This window comes from Aythya fuligula, chromosome 5, assembly GCF_009819795.1.
Source record: "Aythya fuligula isolate bAytFul2 chromosome 5, bAytFul2.pri, whole genome shotgun sequence".
Lineage (NCBI taxonomy): Eukaryota > Metazoa > Chordata > Aves > Anseriformes > Anatidae > Aythya > Aythya fuligula.
In genome coordinates this window covers 46967867-46995223 of record NC_045563.1, presented here as the reverse complement: position 1 = coordinate 46995223, position 27357 = coordinate 46967867, and the positions used below count along the sequence as shown (strand labels likewise).

The 27357-nt window shown below is 39.6% G+C and overlaps 2 protein-coding genes across 5 annotated transcripts; one reads left to right on the top strand and one right to left on the bottom strand.

Annotated features, from left to right (window-relative positions):
* Nucleotides 1-47: 47 nt before the first annotated feature.
* Nucleotides 48-18911, bottom strand: NADSYN1 (NAD synthetase 1). Of its 3 annotated transcripts, XM_032188519.1 has the most exons (21): nt 18827-18911; nt 18648-18708; nt 18016-18132; nt 16988-17041; nt 16480-16569; nt 15229-15280; nt 14775-14863; nt 12674-12791; nt 11140-11271; nt 10280-10354; nt 9988-10112; nt 9770-9818; nt 8988-9090; nt 8195-8363; nt 7686-7821; nt 6128-6234; nt 5243-5374; nt 4735-4804; nt 3890-4018; nt 3057-3233; nt 48-232 (listed from the first exon to the last, which is right to left on the bottom strand). In XM_032188519.1, the coding sequence occupies exons 1-21, from the start codon at nt 18909-18911 to the stop codon at nt 176-178; spliced, it is 2127 nt and encodes a 708-aa protein (XP_032044410.1). In that variant the 3' UTR covers nt 48-175. The 3 variants fall into 3 exon arrangements, with proteins under 3 accessions (XP_032044410.1, XP_032044411.1, XP_032044412.1); XM_032188520.1 differs by lacking the exons at nt 18016-18132; nt 18648-18708; nt 18827-18911 and adding an exon at nt 17673-17750; XM_032188521.1 differs by lacking the exons at nt 18016-18132; nt 18648-18708; nt 18827-18911 and adding an exon at nt 17543-17661.
* Nucleotides 18409-27357, top strand: DHCR7 (7-dehydrocholesterol reductase). 2 transcript variants are annotated; one of them, XM_032188524.1, is made up of 8 exons: nt 18409-18462; nt 21392-21494; nt 22384-22606; nt 23489-23579; nt 24275-24488; nt 24891-25095; nt 25959-26090; nt 26646-27357. In XM_032188524.1, exons 2-8 carry the CDS (start codon nt 21400-21402, stop codon nt 27108-27110), a joined length of 1425 nt encoding a protein of 474 aa, XP_032044415.1. In that variant the 5' UTR covers nt 18409-18462; nt 21392-21399; the 3' UTR covers nt 27111-27357. The 2 variants fall into 2 exon arrangements, with proteins under 2 accessions (XP_032044415.1, XP_032044414.1); XM_032188523.1 differs by lacking the exon at nt 18409-18462 and adding an exon at nt 20067-20124.

Sequence of the window (27357 nt, the reverse complement as noted above, 5' to 3'; positions counted from 1 at the left end):
CCAGAGTCAATTAAAAAAAAAAAAAAAAAGAAAAAGAAAAAGGACTTGATTATAAATACCATTTACAATGGTAATTTCAACTGTTGTTTGGGTCATCAGTACTCATCATCACAGTATACTCTAGTTTTGAACATCATTTACCAAATTAATTACCAGCATCAAACAAGAGAACAAATCAGTCTTCGACATCTTTGACTACAGAAATTTCTTCCTTTTTTTCCAGATCAGACACCTGTAAGTTAAAAAGAAACAGATTCAATAGTATAATTAAATTAAGTTGCATTTAACATCTCCTGTATTTTCTGACTTCCGTCACAAGTCAGTGTAGAGCCCAGATTTATCAGGAAGTGACAGTGGGATAAACTCCAAGGGACAACACAGCAGAACAGGCTCTGTTAGTTGCAGTCAGAAGAGAAAGCCAAACTTTCTCCCAGCCCACCCTCTCAATTGTCCCCAGCTGCTTGCTCTCATCCGTTTCTAGTTTTCTTCATTGGCTGACAAAGGAGTAAGGCAAGTACCCAAGCCACCTCAGGAGAAGTCTGGATAAATAGAAAGGGAAGCAAGTCTGTCCCTTTCAGTGACAGCTGTCATATCAGATCAGGCCATAAGCTGGAACCCTGCCCTTAACAGAAACTGGGAAAAAAATGAACACAAGAAAATGCTTCTCATGCACATGCACGCATCCTTGTAAGACTGACCTTCACTGTTCCTGAGACTTAAGAAGAGAAATCACATTATGTTTAGCGAAGCTATTGTTAAGGTTAACAATATAAATAGTTTCAGAAAGGATTCCACAAGCTCATGGGGGATAGCACAACAGCAACAATTAAACATGATAGTCTGCATGTTTTCTTCAGCTCTGGAAAGCTCAGTTTTATGTTCCCAAAATCTATGGAGAGATATAGGGGTGGGAAATTATACTATAAATACACTATTCTTATGTTCTTCCCTCAATATCAGCTGCTGGTTGTGAAAAGGTCACACTTACTCAAGCTGGTAGACATTTTGGATTGAGCAAATGTGGCTATTCTTGTGGTGTGACCAGTAAGCACTGGGAAAAAAGAATAAATCAGAAGACAGACTGCAGATAGCTCATCTTTGGGGATGGTTGTGTCAGCTTCCTTCTGAGCTATGTCACTGTTTGGTCTAATTTTGCCACCTATTAAAACCTCAATGAATATTTTGACTATTAGAAATTGTTGCAGTACATGATCTGGCCACATAACCTTTACCCAGCCATAATTTGATACTAGAAACTACAGACAGTGCCACTGCAGCTCCAAGGGTTGATCTAAACTGCTAGAAATTTCCTCACCCAGGTGGAGCCTTCAGCTAAGCAGAGCTGACTGGCATTAGGACTCCAAGGGCCGATCTGGTAATTCCCAGCAAACATTGACATCTAAACCTCCTTGTCTTTCCACTGTTCCTTCTACAATAAATACAGAGGAAATTTTGCACTTTAAGTAGAGTGACTTGATTACCCCATGAAACACAAGTAGAAAAGTATTTTCCACATATCCAACAGATTTCTCTGGTGTTAGCATTCAAACCAGCTTCCATTCACAAATGACCACATGCGCTAGAATGACTCTTACAGGAAAACCTGGTATTGCCTAAATAAAGATGTTTTCTGGCAGAACCATGTCATTCAGAGTTTGCCATGTTTTCACAGTCCTGCTACTATACAAACATATAAAAAAAACAAACACCGTAAGTGCAGATTAAGCACAATTACCAGTGAGACATTGTCCTGGAGCAATTCTCTTCAGAAGTACAGTTGTGCTGAATATGCATAATAAGTGGAAACTCTGACAGCATTCCCTTTCATGAATAGTACAGATTTGACTCATTACTGCAAGTCATTATTTTCCAGCCTTGCAAAAGGCTATTCATAATAACGAGTTATCAGTTCAAGTTACTTCTGAAATACTGCTGCCCAGATAACAGATTATTCCCCAAACTTGACTCCTAATTTTCAAGAATAGATTGCAATGGCTGATACTCTTGCAAGCACAACTGCTACTACATACAAATCGAGCTAAAGACTGTAGCACTATCCTGAATCATTAAAAGATCTTAATCCCATTTTTTGTAAGCATTAAGTAATTACAGGTTGGTCCAGACCCTTCAAAAAATATTTTACTCAACTTGCACTAAGGCCAAAAGAACTCTTTTTCCTGAACTTCAGTGGGAAAGACTCCAGAATTATAGAAAAAAATATACAGACCTACAAAAATGCTGCACATGGTAGCTTTTATCCGAGGTTTCAAGGTAGTAAAATGCTATTACAGCATGTCTGGCATTTCACAGACGAGGTAATTAATATTTTATTACTTATATAAACATGTTCTTAAAAGCAACAGAGGTGCAAAATCTCTGGCAGGGAAAACTTCAAGGTGCTAGAATTCTTCAGCGCAATACTTTTGCCATAAAATAAACGCATTACAACTACGTCAGAGGTGTGACTGAAAACTACAAAGAGATAAGCAGATTACAGTTACAATAGCTGCTTGAGCCCCTCCACACCTCGCAGTGCTCAAACTAAGCACTATACTTCTGCAGTATTTGAGCAAACATATTCGTGAGTTAACTGACTTAAAGGTTCAAAGGAGATACTGTTGTAGAAGCAGGTGGGATTTACAATGAATTGCTGCCTCTCACTGGTTTTCCCCCCACACACATGCAGGTTGTCTTAATCCTGCAATTAAACAGATCCCTTCAGACAGGTCCTGAACTGAAACCAAAATACGTAAGCTTGCTTTCTGTATTATCACAGTACTTCATGAATATAGGCGTAACGTAGAAGTTTCTAGCCTTAATACACAAATTCATCTTTTTTTTTCTTCTCCTCTTGCCTTGCTAGCAGCATGGCAAGCATACTAAGCAATGGGAGAAAAAAATCACATTAAAACCAGAGAATTATATGAAAAAAGCAATCAAAGAGATTTCTGTTATCCTAAGTGTTAGTTGTCTCTGCTGGAGATTTACTGGAACTGTGCTTGTCCCATTGAGAGAGCTTTGCATATAAAACCATACACGAGACCGAGGACATTTACCTGTTTATCTATACACCTAAATTGCCAGGACCAGCTGGTGTTATAAAGGAAAGGCCTCAAATCAAACCGGTTGTCATCTGGACTGTAGTTTTCAGCATGGTAGGAAGGAGTGAGGGTGGTCATTTTATGTCTGTTCACCGAGTACATCCTGAAGAAATGCTTAACCTTTGATGCCACCTGGTGTACAAAAGAATATAGCTTTCAGTCAGCTAAAGCATCTTAGTATTTAAAACCTTACATACATTCTGGCTTTACACACCCATTTCCCACCATTAAGACACACGTAAATTACCTACCACTATCAGTACGAATTACTCTGGATGACTCTATTACAAGAGGTATTTCAGACCATTTTCAGGCACCACCTTGGTCTCTGTCTCTAACATTTACCGGTAGCAAAGTGCCTCTTAAGAAACCTAACAATAATCACTAGCCTGTGTGATTCAGGTACTGAACATTTTCCTTTATGCCCAAGAAACTTAAGAACCTAATGACAGCAAAGTAGATACTCTTTCAAAGCAAGGCTTCAAGAGCAGTTAGCCACATATATTTCAGGGAATAATTTTCCCCTGAAGGTACTGTTCTGAAGTAATTGTTTTCAAATTACCCAATTACAGTTCTAACAATTTCTAACACAAACAACAAACTACATTAATTTAGGAAAGCCACAACAGTTTTTCCAGTGTACTCTGTTACAACTGTGTAGTATCTCTAAACACAAGAGAGTAATTAAACCACCCCTTCAGGTAAGAGGAACTCTACTTGAACATTCTCCAAACACACTCTATATTGGCAAAGACATTAAACAATTTGATTTTTATTTTGTGCATTACCTCTCTTGGAGTACAAATTTCCTTCCACATATTAATCAGCTTACAAAACATACTGTACGGTCCAGCCTTTGCAATCTTTCTCAATTTGCCATAGATGGAGAGCTCCGCATATGTCATCCCCATATCTGCCTGCAATCACACACAGGAACCACAGAAAATCTTAACCATGCAAGTTGTATTTAATAGTCTTATGACCAATTACAATAACCCAGTTTAATCAAAGAAACACTAAAATTAAATTGCCAATGATCAAAAAACCAAACAAACAAGAGAAGAGCAATATTACACAAAGAAGAAAAGAACTGGGATCTCTCTGAAATGGGATATTTGAAATTCTTAAAAGGAATACAGTTTATTTGGCTAGTGAAAGCATTCCTTTCCAGAGGAAGATCTGTTCATTTTCTGTTCTAGATAGCTTCAGTACAGTATATATCAGTAAGATAGGTCAAAACAAGGAAAGACATGAAATTCTAAATAAGCAACCCTTCGCTCTTTTGATATTTAGAAACTCTAAAATAAACAAAATTTTGGAAAATTTCAGAACACACATACTTCCAAGTGTCCACAACAGAGTGATTAAAAAACAAAACAAAACAAACAACAAGCAAACAAAACAAACAAAAAACAAATGAACAAAAAAATATTGACTTCTTCTTTTGTAGACTGCTGTCAACACAGATAACACTGGTGCAAGACACTGGTTAGTGCCTGGTCAATATCTTAGACATTTTCTGACACACTCATTGATACACATGGATACATAGAACAGCAAACAATATTTTTTGGACAAAAACCAAGGCTGGGGATAAAGCTTACCAGAGCATTTTAAAGTCACTGCCCATTACCTCATCAGTTTGAGACACTTGTCCATCCACCAGGGGCTCTAACTCCGCAGTAGGTGGAGCTGCCATGATACTGTAAGAGGAAGAAGAAAAGTAAATTTTACCCAGTCTCATTAGTCTGGTTTGTTAAAAATCACGTGCTTTATTCAAACTTTCTTCAGGGCATAAGCAGCTGACTAGATAGCCCTGAGAAGTGGTACTTGAAAGCTGTTTCAGGTTTATAAAGCAATGCCTATACCCAAAACATAAAACATCTGTTCAGTTTCCTCAGTGGTTTTAAACAACACAAATGTTTGTATACAGTAACTCCTAAGACTTGTTGCACCCAGCCACTTAGATTGGTCTTCTGTAAGTATGCACAATAATCTAAAAACAGGGATGGGCAGAAACCTTTTCTTTATTAACATTTGCAAAATTACTGCAACTTAGCTCTCTGTTAATAAATAAAAAATTTAAAAAAAAATCCACAATATGTAGCATGGACACCAAAAATCACTGCTTCGCTACTCACCTTCTGAGGGCTGTGAGCTGAAAGTTTTCAATACAGTATTGTATGAAGTTCTTCAAATCAGTCTTGCTGATTCCACCAATGGGATTGATATCAGCACTTGAACAATCATACTTTGTTAAGTAACCTCGGAGACTGAGCAAGAGAAATTTTATGTAACACAGAAGAATGTAACATTAGTATGCTATACAACAGCTTGTATTAGATAAATTACATATGTGGTATAAAGACGGGGCAGACAGACTGCATAATGTTAGCATATTTATACATAAAGGACAAACAGGTGTCCAGATGAAACAGAACTATCCTAAAGCCATGAAATTGACAGGAGAAGGAAGATGATATTTTAAACAGTTACGAAGCACTACTAAAATTACCCACACTAAGTTAATATATTAGGTGAAAACACAATTAAAATACTGTCCTGACTATTCAAAATAATAATAATAATAATAACAACAACAATAACAATAATAATATCCCAAACTCCTAGAATCAATGCACGCTACTCTCCAAACTTTTGATATTATCAGTCCCAGGATCTTTATCTTCCAACAGCCAGCTCTAATGACAGTACTCCACATTTATGAAGTCGATTTTTCAATTCAAAAGTTCACAACTTAATTACAAATTGATGAATTGAAAATATAACAAATAACAGACCTGCTGAGGAAGTAATAGTCGTTCGTTGGAAAACTACAACAATACTTTGGTTGTAAACTGAAAAATACAGTTTTGCCATTCAGGTTGATTCAACTGTTATCATTCATTTCACTGCTATCTGTGTACTCTCAGCTTTTTACCTCTTCTGAGGGATTTGGTAGAGCTAAAGAACTGCACTGACCTGTTCCCAGTTCACCTGGTTTTTGATTTCTAATTTTTACCAACCTTTCATCCACATTGGCTGATCCTAGGACCAGAAGTCCCCCTGGCATCCCACGAGTCCAAAGTGTCAGCTGAGCAAACAGGTAGGAAAGGACCATTCTTACTCGAGCCTACAAAGCAAAATGAAAAAAAAATAATTACTTTGCTTTGTTAATTTATCTCTTTCCAATCATATCTAATTAACAATTCTCTAAACAAACCTATAAAGAACAAAATGTGAGAGGACTAACTGTTGCTGCAAGGACTGTCTTGTGGAGGGGACGTTGAACATGCACTTGGGAAAGCTAGATCCAGTATTGGCTAGTGCCACAAATGTGACTGGGCAAGTTTATTCTACTCTGAATTTTAGAATGGGGAGTAGTTGTGATTCCTGCAAGCACTGATAAGCATCCAAGAGGGATAAAATACGCAGATAAACCATCTAACACACCTTCTTATAGAGTTAGTCTAGCCACATTTATGCAAAATTTCTAAGAAGTTCCATTTCTGTCCCCACTCCAAAACTCACATTTTCCAAGGAAGGTAACAATACTGAACACAGACATAAATTCAGCCTCCAGCTGTGTGTGATGTTAAGCAATTCACCGCATTCTTTTGTCACCAAACCTATGCCATTGCCAAAAAAATGATAAAAGATGCAATGTTTTCTTCCTGGGAAGACTGATGGAGTTATCAAGTAATAACGGGGGAAGAAAAATCACATCCTTGGCTAAAAATAAAAAAAAATAACAACAACAACAAAAAAGAAATACTATCAAACAAGATAATCAACATTTAGCCAGAGTTAAAGCCAACTGGCTGCTTCAATTGGAAGCTTTTAAGAACAGGCCAAAAAGAAAACCATCAAGACAATGAAAGGTACATCTACAGCCAGGGACTAGAAGAGCTATTTGGAAATCACTTGACAGCTATGTTTTTTGTGATTCTACATAATATGTAGAGCAGCAGTACCCAAGTACAGCACCGATCTGTTCTGTCACAATTAAAAAGTTTAAGTAGAAATTTGTATTTGAGCTACGTTTTTATGAGCCATTTTATAAGCTGTTTAAGCACACTCAGATCATCTACCTTCTCAAACTGAGAAGGGCCAGGAATTGGAACAGGTAAGCCTGACATCTCATGCAGTGCCTACTACAAGCTGGTACCGTTAACCAGAGTTAATTCTAATGTATATCAGCAAAATTTTTAAGTCTTGCCCTGCCACAATCCTACTAACTCAAGACTCATCTATGAAAACACTTTGCTGCTCATTTTCCTGACCTGGCGACCTTCTGCTGTTTTTCTAAACAACATCTGGACTAATGCTGTTGATGGGATAAAGGCACATACTATTTCTTCCTGACCATCCCATGAGGTTTTAAGAATCACATGTAACAATTATCTTATCTTCCAAGTTATACGGGATTGTAGATTTCTGCTGCAGACAAGCATTTAGTGGAAGCCCATAAATCTTCAGGAATGTATCACGATGTGTTCAGATCTTCACAGCAATTGAAAGGAAGGGCCCCAGTGCTACTTTACCATTTTGTACTATTTTAAACAAAGCCTTTGTGAAACACACCTGCACATTCTGGAGTGCCAGATTTTCTCTGCTGCTCCCTCCATAGACAGAAAAACAGGGAGTTCGACCTGTCACCATGCTGAAAATTCCCACAATAGCTTTCACAGCCGCATCTATGTTCAGGTTGATGTGATAGCTGACAAGAATTCAAACAGAAGTGACTCAGCTAGCACAGTCTGACTACATAAAAAACATTAAAGTTCTTAAAACAAACAAATACACACATCCATAAAATGATGTTTTAAGACTGCTACTAACTCAGATCTGGTATGAAGAACCTTAAGAAAACATAACATTTTCCAGAGTCTGTTTCCAAATTTTTATGTTCTTCACCAAATGATTCCAAGCATGCCTCACATTTACACACTTAAATAATATGTGTAATAAAATCCTTCTTACACACATTTAGTATTCCTCTCCTATTTTTGCCATTTTAGACTTTGAAAGCTTTATATGCAAGTCTTTTCCAGAAGATGAGGGTTTTTTTCCTATTTCTTCCCAATCTCTACCTGCCTATTTGCTCAGCCAGAAGTTTAGCCCTGTTGCAAGTGTCCTGGGAGGAGTTCTCACTAGCCATGTAGCAAGTGGTAAAGATACGCTTGCAAAATTCTCGAGGATCCTCAGGGACATAGGTCTCATCATGCACAATCTTGCGTGTATCAGCCAGCACCTCTGCATCTGAGGACAAAGGAAAATAAATAAAATGAGTAAAAATTGTTGTCATCCTACTATCCAGGGTATGCAAATATCTTTTATGTTTCTTGTATTCCAATTAAGCTTTACACTGACCCTCACAAATAAGGTAACTTCATCTAACTCTCCAAACATGTTTTCATACATTAAAAAAATAAATCCTGGTTTTGCTTCTAATTTTGAGCAAGGAAATATTAAATCCTTTTGTTCTATGCCTTAAAGAAGCTCCACAGAAACATGATTCCACATATACAAAGGGCTTGAACCATGCCCAGCCGTGTTCTGCAGTGCTGAATTTAATAGAGGAAAGAATTCTCAAAATGGAATCCCAAAACTACATCAGCCAACATCTTGAACAATACTTTAGACAGAAACCGGTCTGAGTTTCACACCCAGTTCTTAAACCCTGAATGAAAGCTATTAAGCCAATTCAAAGAACCTGAAATCTGAACCTGTTTTTCTGGAATTTCTGAAGAGATGCAAAAGACACCATTAAAGCTGGGCAGAATTCTACTATTAATGAACCCTTGCATCTATTGCACCTAGCTAATATTAATTTGTCCTTAATCATTAATAAATATGGCTAACCAGACACGTGTATCTACTTACTTCCATTCTTGACTGCCAGGCAAACCTGGTGACACATAGAGTATACTATGCATGCTGTAGCAGAGCTGTCAATTCCACCACTAAGAGGTAGAAGAAATCCCGCCTTGAAAACAAAGCAAGGAAGAAATTCAAAAATACAAAGTCAGAAAAACATGTATTTCACCATTCAGAAACACACTCTAGTAAATTACATATGCACCGTTCAATCTGTTACGTTGTGCAGGAAAACAAACAAACAAACAAACAAAAAATCCCACAGATCTAGCAAATCCCCTTCAACTCTTACCAACTGGAAAAATCCAAACAAGGAGTCAATGTAAACCCTCTGGATATAAAAATTGTCAGTCTGTCTTATTGCTATATTCTAGCAATACAGAAGAGCTCATAACTAGGACCAAAGTTTTCATATGTAATTTACCATTGAACTGAACTACTAATTCTTGTCACTCTGCTTATTCTAAACACCCTCCTATGCCATTAAAAATATTTTTCTTACTGAAAAATAGTGTTCTAAAGCAAAAGAAATCTCATTTAATGAGGTATGTTTGACTATTGCTTTCAAAGAAAGCATGACTCTGAAGGAAGAGGTCTGCAGAGCATACTAAAGTCACGCCATACATGTTTCAAGTCTAAATGAGCTACCAGTGAGATCTAACCTTGCACCATGAACTAGCGACATCAGTCTGCATTAGCAGCAGCACAGGACAGCAATCTGTACTGTCCCTATACCACAGAAGAAGGTGCATAGGCTATGACAAAGAACAGAAAAAAACATTTCTTACCTGTTTGCTGCGCCTTAAGTAGTCCCAGAGCCAACATGCAGGACCAAGGCTGAAATCACAGAATATCATCAGTCCAAGCGTGTTATGGGATGAGACCTGAGTAAGTCAACTTGCAACTCCCCCAATGAGAGACTGTCTTTAGTTAAATGTAAAGAAATTGTATTTATCTCCATTAGTTTTAAACTTTTTATCATGTAATCGGTTCAATGTGTGCTTACCAGATCTCCTCTTCAGGACTATGATGTCTCCACTGGATTGGCATACAAACAGGTACAGCTACATCATCAGAACATGACAGAGCAAAATTCACTTTTATCCTAGGATAGGGATTCACTTTACTTGCCTATGCAAAAATACAGAAGAGTTGGCAGACATAAATTTTAATGAAGCATAAACCCATACAACAGATCTGTAGAACACTGAAACATCAACACATGCAAACAGCTTTTAAATTCAATAACTATTCAAACTTGGCAGAGTTTACAATTGATCTGTGTAAAGAATTCTTACCGCTAAATTACGAGATGAAATCTCTGCTCTGTAACTTCGAACATCCTCCAAGTCCAGTGTGGCAACAAGCACCTCCTGTGGAGAGGCTCTCAGCATTAGATTGATTCCACATAGACTGATAAAAAATGCTTGACACGACTGGACTCAAACAAAAAAAAGTGCTAGGGAAGAAAAACGCATGTAAAACTTTTTCCAATACAGATCTTTCTGCTCGCTTTACAATTCATCTCTGTCTCAGTAGATTTACTTATATAACAAAATGAGAACAGCTGACTCAATTCACTGAGTACTCTAGGATGCTCATAAACCACAACAAATACATAGCACTTGTCAGATGGCTGAACGATGAGTTCACCATCAATTGCAGCAAAGAACTAGAGGAAAAGTCAAGAAGCATACTGGGTAAAGAGATGAGCATGGCACAAAAAGTGATGAAACCTACAGCTGTGATGACAAATTACCGAGAAAGGGGGCTTTTAAATAACGATCAACCTATCCAACCTTTTGTTTACCAATGCAGGTCATAATTAGAACACTGCAGTCTTCACACTTATTTGTTTGAATAAATAATATAAATTAAGAGAGCCTCTCCTAAACATGGTGATTACATTCTCAAATACTTTTATTAAGTTGCTCCACTGTGACAGCTCTTCCTTGCTCGCAAAACCAGGACAGCTACTACAGATCAAGGCAATTTAATGAGGAAAAATCCTTTGACCCCATTGAATAACACCATAAAAACATATTTTTAGTCTATGAGACATAGACCTAGTATCAGTAGATTTTCTGAAAAGTCTTGAGCATAACCATAGCTCCACTAGCTTCAGCTGTAACAGTTATCTATAGGTTGAATGTATTACCACATCATCGAGTGAAAATTGAGATCCTTGTGCAATTGTCTCTCCATTCATAGAAATCATGGCACAGCCATCATAATACAGACGATCACCATCACAGCCCTTCTGGTTAGATAAAATATATATTCCACCATTCTGTGAGGAAAACAAGCAAACAGACAAAAAACGTATTTCAGAATGTAGTACCTGGCAATTTTAAACATCAAACTTTTTCCACTATTCAAGTCTTTCTCATAATCCTTCTCTAAGATGGGAATGACTTAGGGCTTAGACCCTTGTTTTTTTCCATTTGAAAAAGTACTTTACACACTATACGTGCAACAGAAACATATAATAACGTAAGGAAATGTAGTACATTAACTCTATCTCCTTCTTGCTGTTGGAAAACACATCTCCTGTTACTAGCTTGAAGAGTCATACCCTTAGCCCAAACAGAGAGGGCTACATTTCAAAACTGAAATGCTAAGTTCACGGTTAGATTGACAGAAGAGGGAAAATGATGGCAGAAGCTGTGTTTGGATGGCTTCTCTTTAAAATAGGCAGAATTTTCAATGTCAAAAACCAAAATAAATTTTAAGTACGAAGATGACAGGAAAAGTAATGGCTAAGTTTAAAGACAGATTTCTACTTTCCCTTCCTAAGACAGTTACCGATATTTCTCCAAGAGAATGTTGCTTTGTGAATGAAGATCAAAAAAGGAACTGTGAATTTATGGAAATGACACACTTTTGGAAGGTTTTACATGTGCCTGAAAAATATCACCCTATGCTGACTGAATTAAATGCTGGTAATGAGCCATCAGTTCAGTACATAGAGCATATGGAAGGAGACTGCTGAGGCACAGATAACCACAAGGAACAAGCAGAGCCACTGGTAGTTTGTCCTGCATGGAGAATGCATGTTCAACTATGCCCTTTCAAGCTCATTGCTTCTCTGTATGCAGTAGATTCAACATTTCATGCTTCCAATTACAGAGCAGTCAGTTACTCTGAATAACTACTATTTTCTGTCTACTATATTAGTACAATATTTTATCTTCACAATTTAATGGAATTAAGATAAAGATCAATTGCATTTTTGCAACAAGCCTCCAGAGCTGCAAGAAAATAAACTGCTTTAAGGTATTCTGACTCTCCTTTATAGAGGTGTGTGGAAAATAAGATTATATAGTTGGTACGCCAGCGCAGAACTATGAGTTTCTGTGCCAAGTTCCTTCTTAGCGTGCTCCTCACATATGCACATGCATACATTTGTTTCTCCATACTCCCAAGCAAATACTAAATAGCATTTCTTCTGCTTTCCTGCTCCACAGATCATACAGAGCTGATCTGTAACCAAATAGTCTCCAACATTAGAGCATTACCTACAGCAGGGCTCCCCAAAGAAGTACAGAATCCCAGCAGCTGGAGGGAAGGTAATCAGGTAATCACAGGCCAACAAACAAACAAACACAAAAAAAAAAAAAAAAAAAAAAAAAATTCAAAACACCCAAGCAACAAGGTCTGTCAAGGCCACTAAGCTCATGCCTTAAGTATACCTTTGCTGTAGCAGAATTCACCAAATCCACCCGTGTATGAGCCTTCCGCAGCACATGGTGACTCCCTGAAGAATTAGTGAAAATTTCCACACCATCAAGTCCCATTTCAATATGAGGGCTGTCAAATCAGAAGGCAGAAAAAAAACTGAGTTGGCAATCACATGCAGCTGGGAATATTGCAGGTATCATTTAAAACCACCATCACCAAAAACATTTATGTCATTGCCAGTTTTCTCCAGGTCTTAGCTCAAACAAAGCTAGAGCTCACAAAAACATCTGGTTTCCTGCATAGCTTGATTCTTGTCAAAGACCAGTAGTGGTTGCAGTGGGCAGGTGGGGTTTTGCTAATTGTATTCTAAAAAAAATGCCTTCTACTTTATTCCATAGAAGTCTGGGTCACAAAGAAAGAAAACAAGACAGTCTTGGTCTGAAAGGGCAGCACCAAGACCCTATGAAATGACCTAACTTTTACTGTTCCTCTCTTTTTCAAATGCCAAAAAAAAAAAAAGAAATAGAAAAAAAAAAAACAAAAAACAAAAAACATAGTATCTTTGTATATAACATACCACACCTGCAGTTATAAGGAAATGAATTACTTGAGTTGAAGGATTTGTAAAGACATCTGGAACATTTTATTTATTTTGCATTAACTACAACAGCTTTCATGCAACCACTTCTTTTTTTTTTTTTTCCTCTCCATTCCCGTGTCTAAACTTTGTAAATACGTTCTTCTTTGTCTTTGGGAAGAACTTAAAATTGTAGCAGGAACTAAAGTAAAACCAGGAACTATTACTTAAGGGCACTAGACTTTGCTTCCTGTTAATGACCTTTAGTTGTTTCCTTCTGCCTTGTATGATGATGGTTTAAAAAATAGAGAAGGATTAAGCTAATAGGTAAATAGATGCATCTCAAAGTTATGGAAGTCTAAGCGATCCAAGAACCTAAGCTCTAGTTTGTCCATTATAACAAGGCTCTACTTGTCTAGGAAAATGAAAAAAACCTCTAGTACTCCCAGTTTTTTGAGACTGTGATTAGTAAATGATATAATATGGGATTATAATTACTGGCAAAACCAATACTCCAGAAATTCGGCCTACATGCCAAATAAAATCATGAAAGGATGGCTTATCCCACCTATCTTCCACTTGGGAAAGAACATAATCTGACATTTACACTAAGAGGAGCAGTAGACTGAAATAACTAAGTTCTTCGTCATTGTGCCTACCACTCCCAATGTTTCCCAAGACCCAGAGAGTCAGCAATACTGCTTTTTCAAAGCAGGTTAAGCTTCATACAGAGCACTAAAAGAAAGGAACACCTTAAAACATGGCTCAGTATTTCAAATGATATTCTCTATCTCAGCCATGCTGAGGTTTTTAATGCTTACTATATCCCAACAGAATGAGAAGATCTCCCATTTCATCCTCAAAACTTTCCATTTCTCCAGCTGATCAATGTTTCATAGAAACAAAGGCTCATTGTTCTATTACTGGTCACTAATTACTCACTTCCCTCTACAGCTATTCAATCCACTGGAATATATAGAATAGTAGCCTTGCAAGGGTTATCATTGGGAACACAGCCTTCATCGTGAAAATTAGCTGGATTCTCTGAATCTGACATAAGAAATGGGAGCTCTTCATTTGTGTCCAAGCAATTCTGACAGGATAATGACTTGCCCTGTCATTTTCAGGAGTGTAACTGACCCATGTACAGACCTGTTGTGGTACCTATCCAACTTCTTGAAAGATACAGAAAATCTTATTGAAATGTTTTTGTTATAAATACAGTCCTCAGTTTCTGGACAAGGCTGACACATTCTGCCAGCAGAAATTCCAGAACTCCAATGCACAAGGCACATAGCAGATAACAGTGAAAAGGTTTTATATGAAGACAAGCATCAAAAAATTTGAGCCCCTTTTACTGAAATTTCCCATCTCTTTCCCATGATGTATTTCTTGTTCCTCATTATATTTAGCTTATTGGCGCTTTCTGAAAGATATACTACATAGAATAACAAGCAGATTTTTTACAGAAACAATTCTTTCAGGAAGGTCCAAGGTATGCTTTAGTTTACTTTCCATTTCTTCTTCTGCTTTACCTGTTTGGCGCCCAGAGCTCTTCACATATTTCTGTCCCTAGACAGGTATCTTTGGTTGCTAGCACTGCATCCCCAAAAGGAACAGTGTCCTAAGAGAAAACAAAACAAAACAAAACAACACAACATCCTGACTTGAATGGAATGGAAGAATCTATCTCATCAAATTCAGAAAGTTATCAACAAACCTATAAAAACAGAACTGAATACTCACTGTACATATAAACAACTGAGGCAAATTTAAGCCTTCCATGTTTTGCTGCTAAATACTAACACCAATTAGGTTAAATTATGTTCTCATTTAATCTGAGAACTATTATTGAAACACCTGAATTTGCAACATGATTGGCAGAATGATTTGGTGCTCTACTGTTTCATGCCACAAATTCCCTGCATTTAGATGGCTGAGTTATGAAGATAGCAAAGTTAAAAAGAAAAGACTCCATTAAGAACTTACCTGCCCTGTCACTTCCTGAATTATCCTTGGTAGAAAATACTCCTCCACGTGCCTAAAGCAGGTTTATAAACTGTGAATACATGGTCACGTAAAGCATAGCATAACAACTGATTCTAATATCCACATTATGTCATCTCCTAACCGTGATTAAAGAAATTGCACTGAAGTTGTACAGTACTGGGTATGTAAAAAAATAAATAAATAAAAAAATTGAAATGTTAAGATTAAAATTAACAACAACCTTTTGCTTCAGAAATTCATGGTGAACATGAAAACAGAATGTTATAAAGCTTAAGATTTCATAACTGTACAGGGTTGTCTATTTCTGGCTTCGTAAGTTTTGCTTCTGTATTTTCCAGTGAATAATCAAGTATTAAAACAGCATGTCTTCAGGCTGAAGCCTGAGGTGGACTTCTTCAGTAGAAAAAAACTTTAAGGGAGACATCCTGATTCTGCAGAGAAATAGGCATGAAGAATGCTTAAAGTGAATTAACACGAGTAATTATGTCACCATCCAAGAGTTAAGAGGTCACACAGCAGTGGAAATAACCTCTACTTAACATGGTAATATGTGGTGAATGTTAGGGGTACGCAGCTTTCATGCTTGCTCCCTTCTAGTTATAAACTAGACCGATAAAGACAGGTAAGTCAAATTTGAAATAAAAAATTCCCTTTTGCAGTGCTACTCCAGAAATAACTTGAAGCTCATCTAGAATTGCGTGGGATTAAGAGGACAGATATGCAGGAACTCTCAGAAGTATTTTACTAAGACCATCAAGTTATAACCATTCTTTGACTGCAGGATGAGTGAACAGCACCAGAGACGTGTATCAAGCATATTTCCATGCTTCATAAGGTACGTAAGGTAGCGTCCTTCCCTTGCAGTCATGAAATTCTAGCTGAGCTCATTCGTTCTACACCATTCTCCTGTTTAATATTGAACAGGATACAATCAAGCAGATAAACATACGCTCCTCCAGTCCTGACCTGCATATGAAAGCATACAAAAGGAAAGAGAGCACTACACTGGTGGCAGGATCATTCAGCCGCACTTTTCTTGCGAGCTCAGCAATTCAGAGTTTGTTTATGTTTAATAAGCTTTTTAACTAAGCTGCAATTACATAGCTCTACTGACTTTTGTTTTGATGTTCACCCTGTAGCTGATGTACTGCAATATTTTTCAATCCTTCTGCTGCAGCTGCAAATGGCAAGCTGTGTTTCTTAAACGCAGTTAAACAGTAGCCAACCTACCTTGCTTTGCTCCATGGTGTAAACCATCTAAGTTCTCTATAGTTTCCTGCATTTGCCAGTGATATTTTCGGTCTAATCAGAAGGATTTTTCTTAAAATATAAATTAAAACAAAACAGAAAGGGTGAATTAAGACCTGATGTGCAAGCACATAAGACTAAATAAGAACATTGATGAAAATCAACTCACTGATTTTTTCTAGTGTGACGTACAGTAAACAACATTTATTTATTTATTTATTTATTTAAACATTTCTGTCTGTAGACGTAAAAGTTTTCTTTCTGGGCTCTTCAAAAAGTGTTTCAAAAAACAGTGGAAATTTAGATTCTACAGGGTCAGAAAGGAAAAACAGATGATGCAAAACATTAAGTCATCTCTCTAAAATTTAAGAGATAGGAGGACAACACCATCCCCTTACATGGCACTAAAGAATCTTACTAGAAGGCCAAACAGGTCTCTGAAACGTTACGCTAATGTTCTGACTCACAAAACATGTAAAGAACTACTTACTTATTTAAGAAGATCACTCGACAATTGTAGCGAACATTTTTGTGCATAACAGGCCTGCAAAAATAAGAAGAAAAATTACCAGTGGCTAACCAACGTTATCAGATTAAATTTAAGAAAAAGAAAAAAAAAAGAAAAAAGCTACACAATCTCCTTCAATACACAAAAACTATGTTAAGACAAATCTATATTGTATCACTCAAGGGAATTAAATAACACAATATATGTAGTTTCTAATGTTTATATTAGAAAAGTTGTTTACAAAACTCTTTGGTTTTCTGTCAGTTTCAGATATTACCAATGATTACCGGATATTACTGGTGTGCCTGAGAAACACCAGCAGACCCCAATGCCATTGGCTGGGCAAACCTGACCGACTACGATACTACCAGGCTGGTCCAAAGTAAATAAAAGGTAGCTTTACGCATTCGATACCAAGAAACAGGTATGCACATGTGTTACTTTTACAATTACAAAATATCACAGCTCACTCACAGCACATAACTTACAATGTTTATTTTTTACGTTTATTTGAACATCAAAATGATTATGACATACATGTACGTTGTCTGTGAAGACAGCTGTCAGTTAAAGCAAGGTACATGAGCCGTGACATTCCTGAAAGACAAGTCAATTTATAAAGCCCTTTTTTTTTTTTTTTTTTTTTACATATAATACAAGGTCTTACCCAAAACCTTGTCCATGACAGTAGGGCCCAGCCATTTAGGTTCCTGAGAAAAAAAAATTTTACTTCTCTCTTGAAGAGCCCAGCCACCAGGAATCTCACTCCTCTGCCCCCCAAGTGAAAAAAAAAAAAAAAAAAAAAAGCATTTTGAAAGGATTACATCAGAAAAAAAACACCTTATATGTTGCGATCCTACTGGTGCAAATTAGAATGAAAAGTAGTATGGCTCCTAAGATGTGCTTACAAGTTTGCTGCAAAATCCTCATTATCCAGAGACATTTGTTTACGCAACATAGACCGCATTCTCAAAAGAGGTAGCGCTTAATCCTGCTTATACAAGACTTACATTCCCACATCACAGATAATATCTTGAGTAACTGGAGACTCCAAAAGCTTTGCCAGAACTTGAAATGAGTGCAGGAGTGTATCAGACTCATAATAGTGATCTGAGCAGCCATAACCGCTGTGTAGAAAAAGAAATAAATTGTCAGGCAGATATAAAATTATAAATTATATAAATAATTATATATATATAATACAGACATAAATTTATCAGTAACAGAACTGTGGGACCAGAACTACTCCAGACATGAAACATCTCACTGTATATGCAGTTTATAGAGAACACGAAGATGCAGCGCTGTGCGCATCAGCATTGAAGGCTGTTTAAAATTCCTCGGTGCTGCTGGGATATTCCTTCCTAAAGCAGCAGCTTGCGCATAGGCAGAACTCAAAGTACTGCAGGCACCATGAGGAAAGCTCGCTGAAATAAGCCAACAAATATTGGTATAAGGTAAGTTTTTAAGACAGGTTTTGCAATACGTTGCTTGCATCTGCAATGTGTCTGTTTGCACTGACAGCCACGTGTTTTTAACGCCAGTTTAAACATTAGACTACTACATGTTTTCTTAACCATTTTTAGTACTTAATTATTGCCGTTTCTTAACCCCAATCAGCTAATAACCGCAGCGCTCCTACCAAATTTCGAGCTCAGGACCAAGCCTGTATCTGGCTCCTTTGCCCTTTGCGATTTCAATACCTGGAAAAGAAAGGAGCATGCTCAAGCAGCAGTCGGGACCCTAACCCTAACCCTGCCCGGCCTCCCCAGGACCCCAAACCAGGCAGAGGGGATCCCCCCGGGACCCCTCAAGGCTCACTTTTGAGGATCCTCCCCGCGTTGCCCTCAAAATCCAGCGCCCACTGGTTGAGGGCGCAGGCTGCCAGCCGCACCGCCCGCCCCATGGCGCCGCCGCCGCAGCGCCGGGCCCCGCCTCAGGGGCTGGGACTGAGGGGCCGTGCCTGGGGGGGGGCTCTGGCCGAGCAAATGAGGAGTGCCCGCTGCCAAAGCTCGGGGCGCTGAGGGCTAATTAGCTAATGAGGGGTGCTGCCTGCGGCGGGACGCGAGAAGCTCCCTGCCCTGGCCTTAATCCCGGTCTGGCTGCGACCTGCTGCCACGATCCCGGGTGCAGCTCCCCCCGTGGGCCTTCCCCTTGCGCCTCCTTACCCCGCCTCGGCCATTTTGGCAGTCTCAGCCTTTATTTTAGCACCCTCTGAGAGGTGTCTGCCGAACCTGGGTCAGACTGGGAGTGCTGAAGGCGATGGGGGTAACACGGAGCAGGACACAGAGGTCTGGGAGCTGTCTGACCGCATGCGGCACCAAAGCAGCTTCAGGGCACAATGCCCCGCAGGGTTCCTTAGGGCTCAACCCGTTCTGCGTTTGGCCTTATCGATGGGACGCTTCCTAACATTATCCTGTACTAAATTGTCTCCTGGGGCATCAGGTCCCTTTCGTTCAACATCCTTGTTCTTTGTAGTGGTCCCTCCTACATGATGGCCAAATCTGGCCTTCGGGGCCACCGCTGCTCACAGTGTGCCTGCGCTATTGGAGGCACTGACTGGAGCAGCCATGAACTCAGTCACCCAGGGTGCACTCAGGGTCTGTGGCTGCTACTTTGGGAGCTCAAGCTTCAGCCACCAGCACCCTCACACAGCACAACACCCGCACACAGCACAGCACGTCAGCCCGTGGCTGTGGGGAGGGATCGCATCCTGCAGGCTGCACGGCAAATGCTGCGTGAGGGCGAGGAGCAGTGCCTTGAGGTGCAGAGGGGCACAGGGGTGGTTACACTGCGGGATTTCAGTGCTGGGCTGTGGAAAGCCCCAGTGAGGGGGCCACCACTGCCCTGCTGCCTTCCAGGCGGCCGGGGCCCCGAGGCGGGGCGGCCGCGGGTGGTGCCGGCAGCGGGACCCCGCCGGGGCCGCCGCTCGGCCCATGGGTTGAGCGCGCTCCGCCAATGGGGTGGCGCGGGGCGGGCGGGAGCGCGGCGCCGATTGGCCGGCGGGGCGGGGAGGGGGCGGGACCGAGCTGGGCGGGGGGGATCCGAAGCGCCTTGGGGGGCTCGGCTCGGCTCGGCGAGGCCAGGCGGGGAGAGGGGGCTCCGGCAGCTGCCTGCAGGTGGGTGCCCGCGGGGGGCAGGGGTGTGGGAAGGGGGGCAGGAGCCTCGGGCTGGGGTAGGCTCAGGCGGTGGTGTAGGAAGGAGAACCTCGATGGCAGCCGCGCTGTAAGCGGGGGGAAGGCGTGCGTGCCCCCTGCAGCCTGGCTGGAGGCTGCTCGTCCTCCTCTAGCCGCTGGCGGCTCCGGGAGCGGGGTGGTCGCCGTGCTCCTGCGCTGTCTGGGGGGTTAATGGTGGATCTGGGGGGCTTGCACCAACCCCCAGCTGCTGGCAGGGGCTCTGCGGGTGCTCGGCAGGCAGAGCGGTGCTTAAAACCCAGCCCTGCAGGGTAACCGGGCCGCTGGGTGCTTGGGAGCCCCGAACTAATGGAACTGCCACGAAAAGCCTCAGCCTAGGGTTTGTTTCCTGGCTCGGAGACGAGGCCTGCTTCCTCAGCAGGACTGATAGATCATGGGGAATCCTTGGAAATACGCAAAACTTAACTGGGCAATGCCCTGGCAGCCTGCTCTGAGCTGGCCCAGCTCTCAGCACGGGGCTGAGGTAAATAACTTCACAGGCTTCATCCAGCCAACGTCCTGCTGACTGATGCTTCCTGGTTAAGAGCCTTTCTGTCCTGGCAAAATTACTATCATAAAGCAAAACAGGCACCGCTAACTGGACCAAACTAACATCAACACAGTAGCTCTCCTCTGTCTGCTTTCTCTTGAACACGTTCGGTAGCATTGTCTCTTGATGGGTGTGTTACTAGCGTGAGAAGCCTTGTCATGGAAGCACTTAACACCTGGAATGAGGCAACGTCTGGCTCACATCTCAGCCAAATGTCTAAAATACTCTGACAGTATTTTAAATGTCTCTGCTGAAGCGTTAGGTGGCGGTTAGCACTTGTGATAACCGAGGGAAGTCAGTCAGTAGGTCAGGGCCATGTTCCGTGATTGCCAGGCAAGGCTGTGGTGATGCAGCTGGGCCAAGGCCGGGCCAGGCCATCAGCCAAGGGATGAAGGTCAGGGTCCGGCCTGGTGAAGGGAACCAGCGTCACACAGACCTGGGGTGGCCAGGCAGGGCCTTGGGGATGAGGCCAGGACAGGACAGAAGGATTTAGGAAAGTTTTCTGTTTTTTTTCTTTTCTTTTTTTTCTTTCCTCTTCTTCACTCCCAAACTTCTTGTAATTGAAAGCTATTTAATTATTTTTAGTAACTTGTATTTCTTTTCAGTAGAGCCAAAAGACCTAGTGAGTACAAGCTGGAATAATATCAATATTTTCTCTCACAGAGAACACCATGGCAGCCCACAAGGAGAAAAACTCTAAAGAACGAAACCACAAAAACATCCAAAATGATACTCAAGCTTCTCAAGTCCAGTGGGGAAGAGCATGGTGAGAGAAGTTGATGATTCTAATTAGTCACTGTATTTCAAATTGGTTCTTATGTACTCTTACAGACGTTACATTCTTTTTAATCTTTATTCTGTTTTTAAAAGATGGGTGCATTGACCTAACATTGAAAGCTCCTGGTTAATGAGTTGTAGTATCAGGTGCCAAAGAAGAGTTCCTCAAGGTTTTTAAATATGGAGCTTGCCAGGTGGCTTGGGTTAAAATACAACCCTTCTTGCAAAATGAAAAACAAACCATAATACTCAGTGAAATTTGTAGTTTCTTCAAAGGCTGAACAAAATATTTGCTGTAATTTGGAAAACAGGCATCCATCTATGGTATTACTAGCTGATGCCTTCAGCAGCAGCAAGGTTTATGGCTCATATTCCTGTTGTCAGAGCGTGGTTCAAGTATCAGTTGAGTACCATACTGTAGCTGAAAACAGCAGCAGGTGTCCATACGGTTTCTTACCACAGACAGTGGTTCTGGAACATGTTCAGTTTCTGGCTGTTCAGGGTCTATGTCCTCTGTGTTTCCAAGCTTTGCAGAGTATTGTGATTCTATTACCACCTCCAACTGAATACCAGTAGTACCCATGATTGCTATCAAACATGTGAAGACTGTAATAATAGCGTCCTTTTTGGAGGAGAGATGTTATTTGTTCTGTTGCTCTGATTAACCAGCTTAGGTTTATAACGCTTTGTGGTAAAGTATGTAACGTGCTAAACTTCCTGTCACTGTTTGACCCAAAGAAACATATGTGCTCTAAAAATATTTTCCATTTTCATCCATCTAGTTTTCAGTGGTCTTTTTAGACTAAAATTGCTTGACTTAATCAGAACTGCTGTCATAACTGAAAGCTGAAAAAAAAATGTTCTGTTTTGGATTACAGGGAGGTAGACTGGTTTTCCTTGGCAAGCATCCTTTTCCTTCTCATGTTTGCACCACTTATCGTGTATTATTTCATAATGTCCTGTGACCAGTACCAGTGCTCTCTGACTGATCCGCTCATTGACTTGCTCATGGGGAATAAACATCTGTCTGACATCTGGAACAAGACTCCTACACTGACCTACACAGCTGCTGGCATCTATATTATTTGGGTTGCTTTCCAGGTATATTATTGAATTACAAACTAGTTGTAGCGTGTGTGCGTACAAGCATGTATCTGTCCATCAGATGAAAGAAGGATGGAACTAAATGGAATACTGTATTTTTTTTTTTTACGTAATGGCAAAATAGTCTGTCAGATGAAAAATTTGGGAGTTACTAAGATTATATGGGTTTTAAGCACTCAGGATACCAATTCTGATCTTATGGTGAAAGAAGGCTGCCTCACAAGTGGTGTTCTTTCTCTTGAGTCTCATATAATACTATGCTAAATCATTGTGTGCGGCAGTGAGTCAGGACAGGGAAATGAAACGAAATAAATCTCAGTATTGCTTGTTCTCACAGATAACTCTGTGATACAAGTATTTCATACAATATAAATTAAGATGTTTTAGATAAATGACCTCTACAAGAGTCTAAGATGATGTGGTTAAGATAAACCAGCCATATAACAAAAATACTGATTAACTTTAAATTAACACACAATAAGTATTATCATAAACTAACTGCAGAAGGGATGTATTTTTCTATAGACAAACTCTAAATGAATGTTTATTAGTGATTTTTTTTTTTGTAAAATATCTTCAAATTTAGCAAACTACTGCTATTGTTTTCCAAATTGGAAAGTTACTTAAGTATAATGTTTTAAAATTAAAGGATAAGGACCCAAATCTAACTAGAAACAGTCCTCCCTCCCCACCAAAAAAGGCTTACCACCATATATGAAAGCTGTCTTTAAAATTGTTCTGTAGCTTGGGCATATTACTGGTCTAAAATCACAACAGCTAATCTAATAATATTTGCTTATCTAATACTTAATTGAAACTGACTGTTATCTTTGGTATGTGTATGAATTTTTTTGGGTTAATATATTCTGTCACTTCTAGGTGATTTTGTATATGTTTGTTCCTGACTTCTGCCACAAGTTTCTTCCTGGATATGTAGGAGGTGTACAAGAAGGTGCTGTCACTCCAGCTGGTATGTTATTCCTTGGGATGTACCACAACATAATCACACTCTTTTTAAATGATAGCATTTCTGTACGGAGTTCTTAGCAATCTGTATATACCTGCAGGAAACATGGACATAAATGTTTTCACTTTCGATATGCTTATTTCAAACAATAAAACAGAGCAATATTTATCTTCTTTTAGAATAAATTACAGAACTTCTTTCTCCTAAAAAGCTATTTATCACGTAATTAGCTGATCAGTTCATGCTTAAGTAAAATACAGCAAGCACAGTATCAGAAGTGGAAAAATACAGATTGCCGTTGATTTAAAGCACCAAAATTATCAGACTATCACTAGAATCTAACAATGCAGTCACGCCTATTTGAGCCAAGTTAACCTGCAAGACTTGAGCAGAATGTGTGATGTGGGCTAAGCGTGACAGAGGATAACTTGAGAGCTTGGCTGATTGTAGGTGAGATTATAAATCCATCCTTTTGTGAAGAGAGTTAAGAAAAAGCTTAGCCTACAAGTTGCAGCAGAATCTAATGAAACTCAGAAAAGTGCTGCAAGATACTTAACTCGGAGGGTGACATTCAAGGAAGGTAAGCAGAGTAGGTCACTTCATGAGCTATTGACCTCCTGGCTATTGTGTACATATCCTTATTAATAACTGTACTAATGTAACATCAGTAATATTGATTTCTTTCTTCCCTACTTTAGGTGTAGTAAATAAGTATGAAATCAATGGACTCCAGGCTTGGATCATAACCCATGTACTTTGGTTTGCCAATGCCTATTACTTCCACTGGTTCTCGCCTACCATCATTTTTGACAATTGGATTCCTCTCCTATGGTGTGCCAACATCCTGGGATATGTAGTTTCCACATTCGCAATGATAAAAGGCTACTTTTTCCCTACTAATGCTAAAGACTGGTATGTTGTCTTAATAAGAGCATACAAGGAAATCAGACATATAGTAATGTCGAACTGATTCTTGAAGACATGCACCACCCGTTATGTTTCATGCTGCATGTCGTGTGACTGCCATCCTTGGTATCACAGATGCATGTGTCTAAATTATGTCTAGCAAACAAAGTTATAGTTGGACTCCTGAAAAGTGATAGCAAGTTTAAACACAATGCTTATGAAGCTACAATTTATCTCTTGTACTGTAATACTTTATTTTGATCAATTTTTACCTTATATTGCATTACATGGTCTTATGATTTTTATTATTGTTATATCAGGCCGCTTAGGAAATTATCTGAAATGTATAGTCAGAATACTAACCATGTGTATTATAACAATATAAATTTTTAATCTCATGCTTTCTAGCAAATTCACTGGCAACTTCTTTTACGACTACATGATGGGGATTGAATTTAACCCTCGAATAGGAAAGTGGTTTGATTTCAAGCTGTTCTTCAATGGGCGCCCTGGCATTGTAGCCTGGACTCTGATTAACCTTTCCTATGCTGCTAAACAACAGAAGCTGTATGGCCAAGTAACCAACTCCATGATCCTTGTCAATGTCCTTCAGGTAAATTTGGAGGAGGAAAACAAGATACCAATTTGGAAATAAAATAGTGTTAAAGTAGGAAAAAGTTCTTGCATTGAAAGCAAACTTAAATTATTCTTCCTGGCCTGAACAATGTCACTTGGTACTGATGCATTGGAACTTGCTTCTTTGGACGCTTTCATTCATTCAGCATGTCACTGTGAATAATCCAGTGTGCTACCACTGGCATACTTATGTCTGTGCCAGCAGATTTTGATATAGGCTTAAATTAAGAGAGATTTTTCTGAGCCTATGCTCTAGCTTGATCTTCAGACCAGGGGGAACAATGACAGGGTTCTGTGGCTTTAGTTAGAGCACAACTGGGGCAGGTTTTTTTTTGAGTGCAGAGCTTTACGTTAGTTATTTATTTATTTTCCTCAGGACATGCAGAAATGCAAATGTCTCCAACACCTGAAAATAGGCACTCAGTGCTATGTTTTCTCCTGAGGAGTCCCCAAAGTAATAAACACAACTAGTAGTTTGGGTTTATTAATATGCATAAATGGAAGGCTGCTTAACAGAAGCTCTGTTCCTACTCTCTGAGAGGCAGGAGCAATAAAATGCAAGTGTGTTTCCTAAGTGTATGTCCTTAAGTAATGCAGCTATTCTCCATGTGCTAATTTATGTTAATACTGCTTTGTATTACTTATTATTGCTTTAGCTATACAGATGTATTATAGATCTCTGCTGATATGTTCCTCTCAATGCCTCTATTTTTTGAAGTGTTAAAATGAAAACACATCAGCTTTGAGATTTTGTTGTAAGACAAAAGAGTAGGTTGACACTGGTAGACAGGATGACAGGTGACAGTGCTGTGTTATTAAAGTAGAATCATTCTGTTTCAGGGTATTTATGTTTTGGACTTCTTCTGGAATGAAGCCTGGTATTTGAAAACGATTGATATCTGCCATGATCATTTTGGATGGTACTTGGGCTGGGGAGACTGTGTTTGGTTGCCTTACCTCTACACTTTGCAGGTAAAAATGTGATACAACAGATGTTTGGGCTAAAATGAAGGAAACCTTCCAAAACTACTCTTCCCAGCAGAATGATTTGTATTTTAATTTCTTTCTTGATGGTTTGAATGCTAACTAACCATTGTAATAGTCTTATAACAATACGCTTGTAGTAGAGCTTACTGTCCCTGCATGGAATTGACATCTTTTCTTTTGCTCTCCATCTTTTGTACCCCTTTCTGACAGTGTCTGTATATTTTTTTTCTAAATCCTTTCAGGCCCTTTCTGTACTCCTGGATGTTGGGTGTTTTTACGTGTGTCGTTTTATTTTCCCCTATCTCATTTAGTGTGCATCTTCATGACTTCTCCCTTATTCTTGTTTGTCCTATGACATGCAATTTTGGAAAGAGAGACAGAGGCAATGTAGGAAGCAGAAAATATTTTCTGAAAATATTCCATAGTTTTACTGGTACTTTTTTTCCCTTCCATTCTCGGTCACTGGATGTTGAGGAATTAGTCTGGCATCCTAAAAATGTTTTAAAGTGCAGTACTGATTGTCTCTTTTCTGCTCCCCAGGGTTTATATTTGGTTTACCACCCTGTGCAGCTCAGCACAGCCAGTGCCATAGGGGTCTTGATGTTGGGCTTGATTGGCTATTATATCTTCAGAACGACGAACCACCAGAAAGATCTCTTCCGTCGTACAAACGGCAACTGCAGGATATGGGGGAAGAAGCCAGAATACATTGAGTGCTCCTACATGTCTGTGGATGGGACCAAGTACTACAGCAAGCTGATGACCTCAGGATTTTGGGGCTGGGCACGCCATTTTAACTACACGGGAGATTTGATGGGCTCCTTGGCCTACTGCCTGGCTTGTGGGTTTGAACACATCTTGCCCTATTTCTACATCATTTATATGACTATTCTGTTGACTCACCGTTGCATTAGGGATGAACACCGTTGTTTCAGCAAATATGGGAAGGACTGGAAGCTCTACACTGCTGCAGTGCCTTACCGGCTTATACCAGGAGTATTTTAAGGCTAACACAGAATCTGGGGAAGCAAAAAATTTTTGACACAAAAAGAGTCGATCTGTATAGTTAAACTAACAAAAATTATTTTGGGAAGGATGCTTAATAATGCTTGGGAAGAGAAAAGGTGTCTGGAGAATATTCCTTGATGTAATGAAGGAACATGCTTCTAGTAAGCAGGCAGACTTTAAAGTAAATGAAATAAGGCACTGAAATGGCCTTTTTAGATATATTTGTATTAAAAAAAAAAAAAAA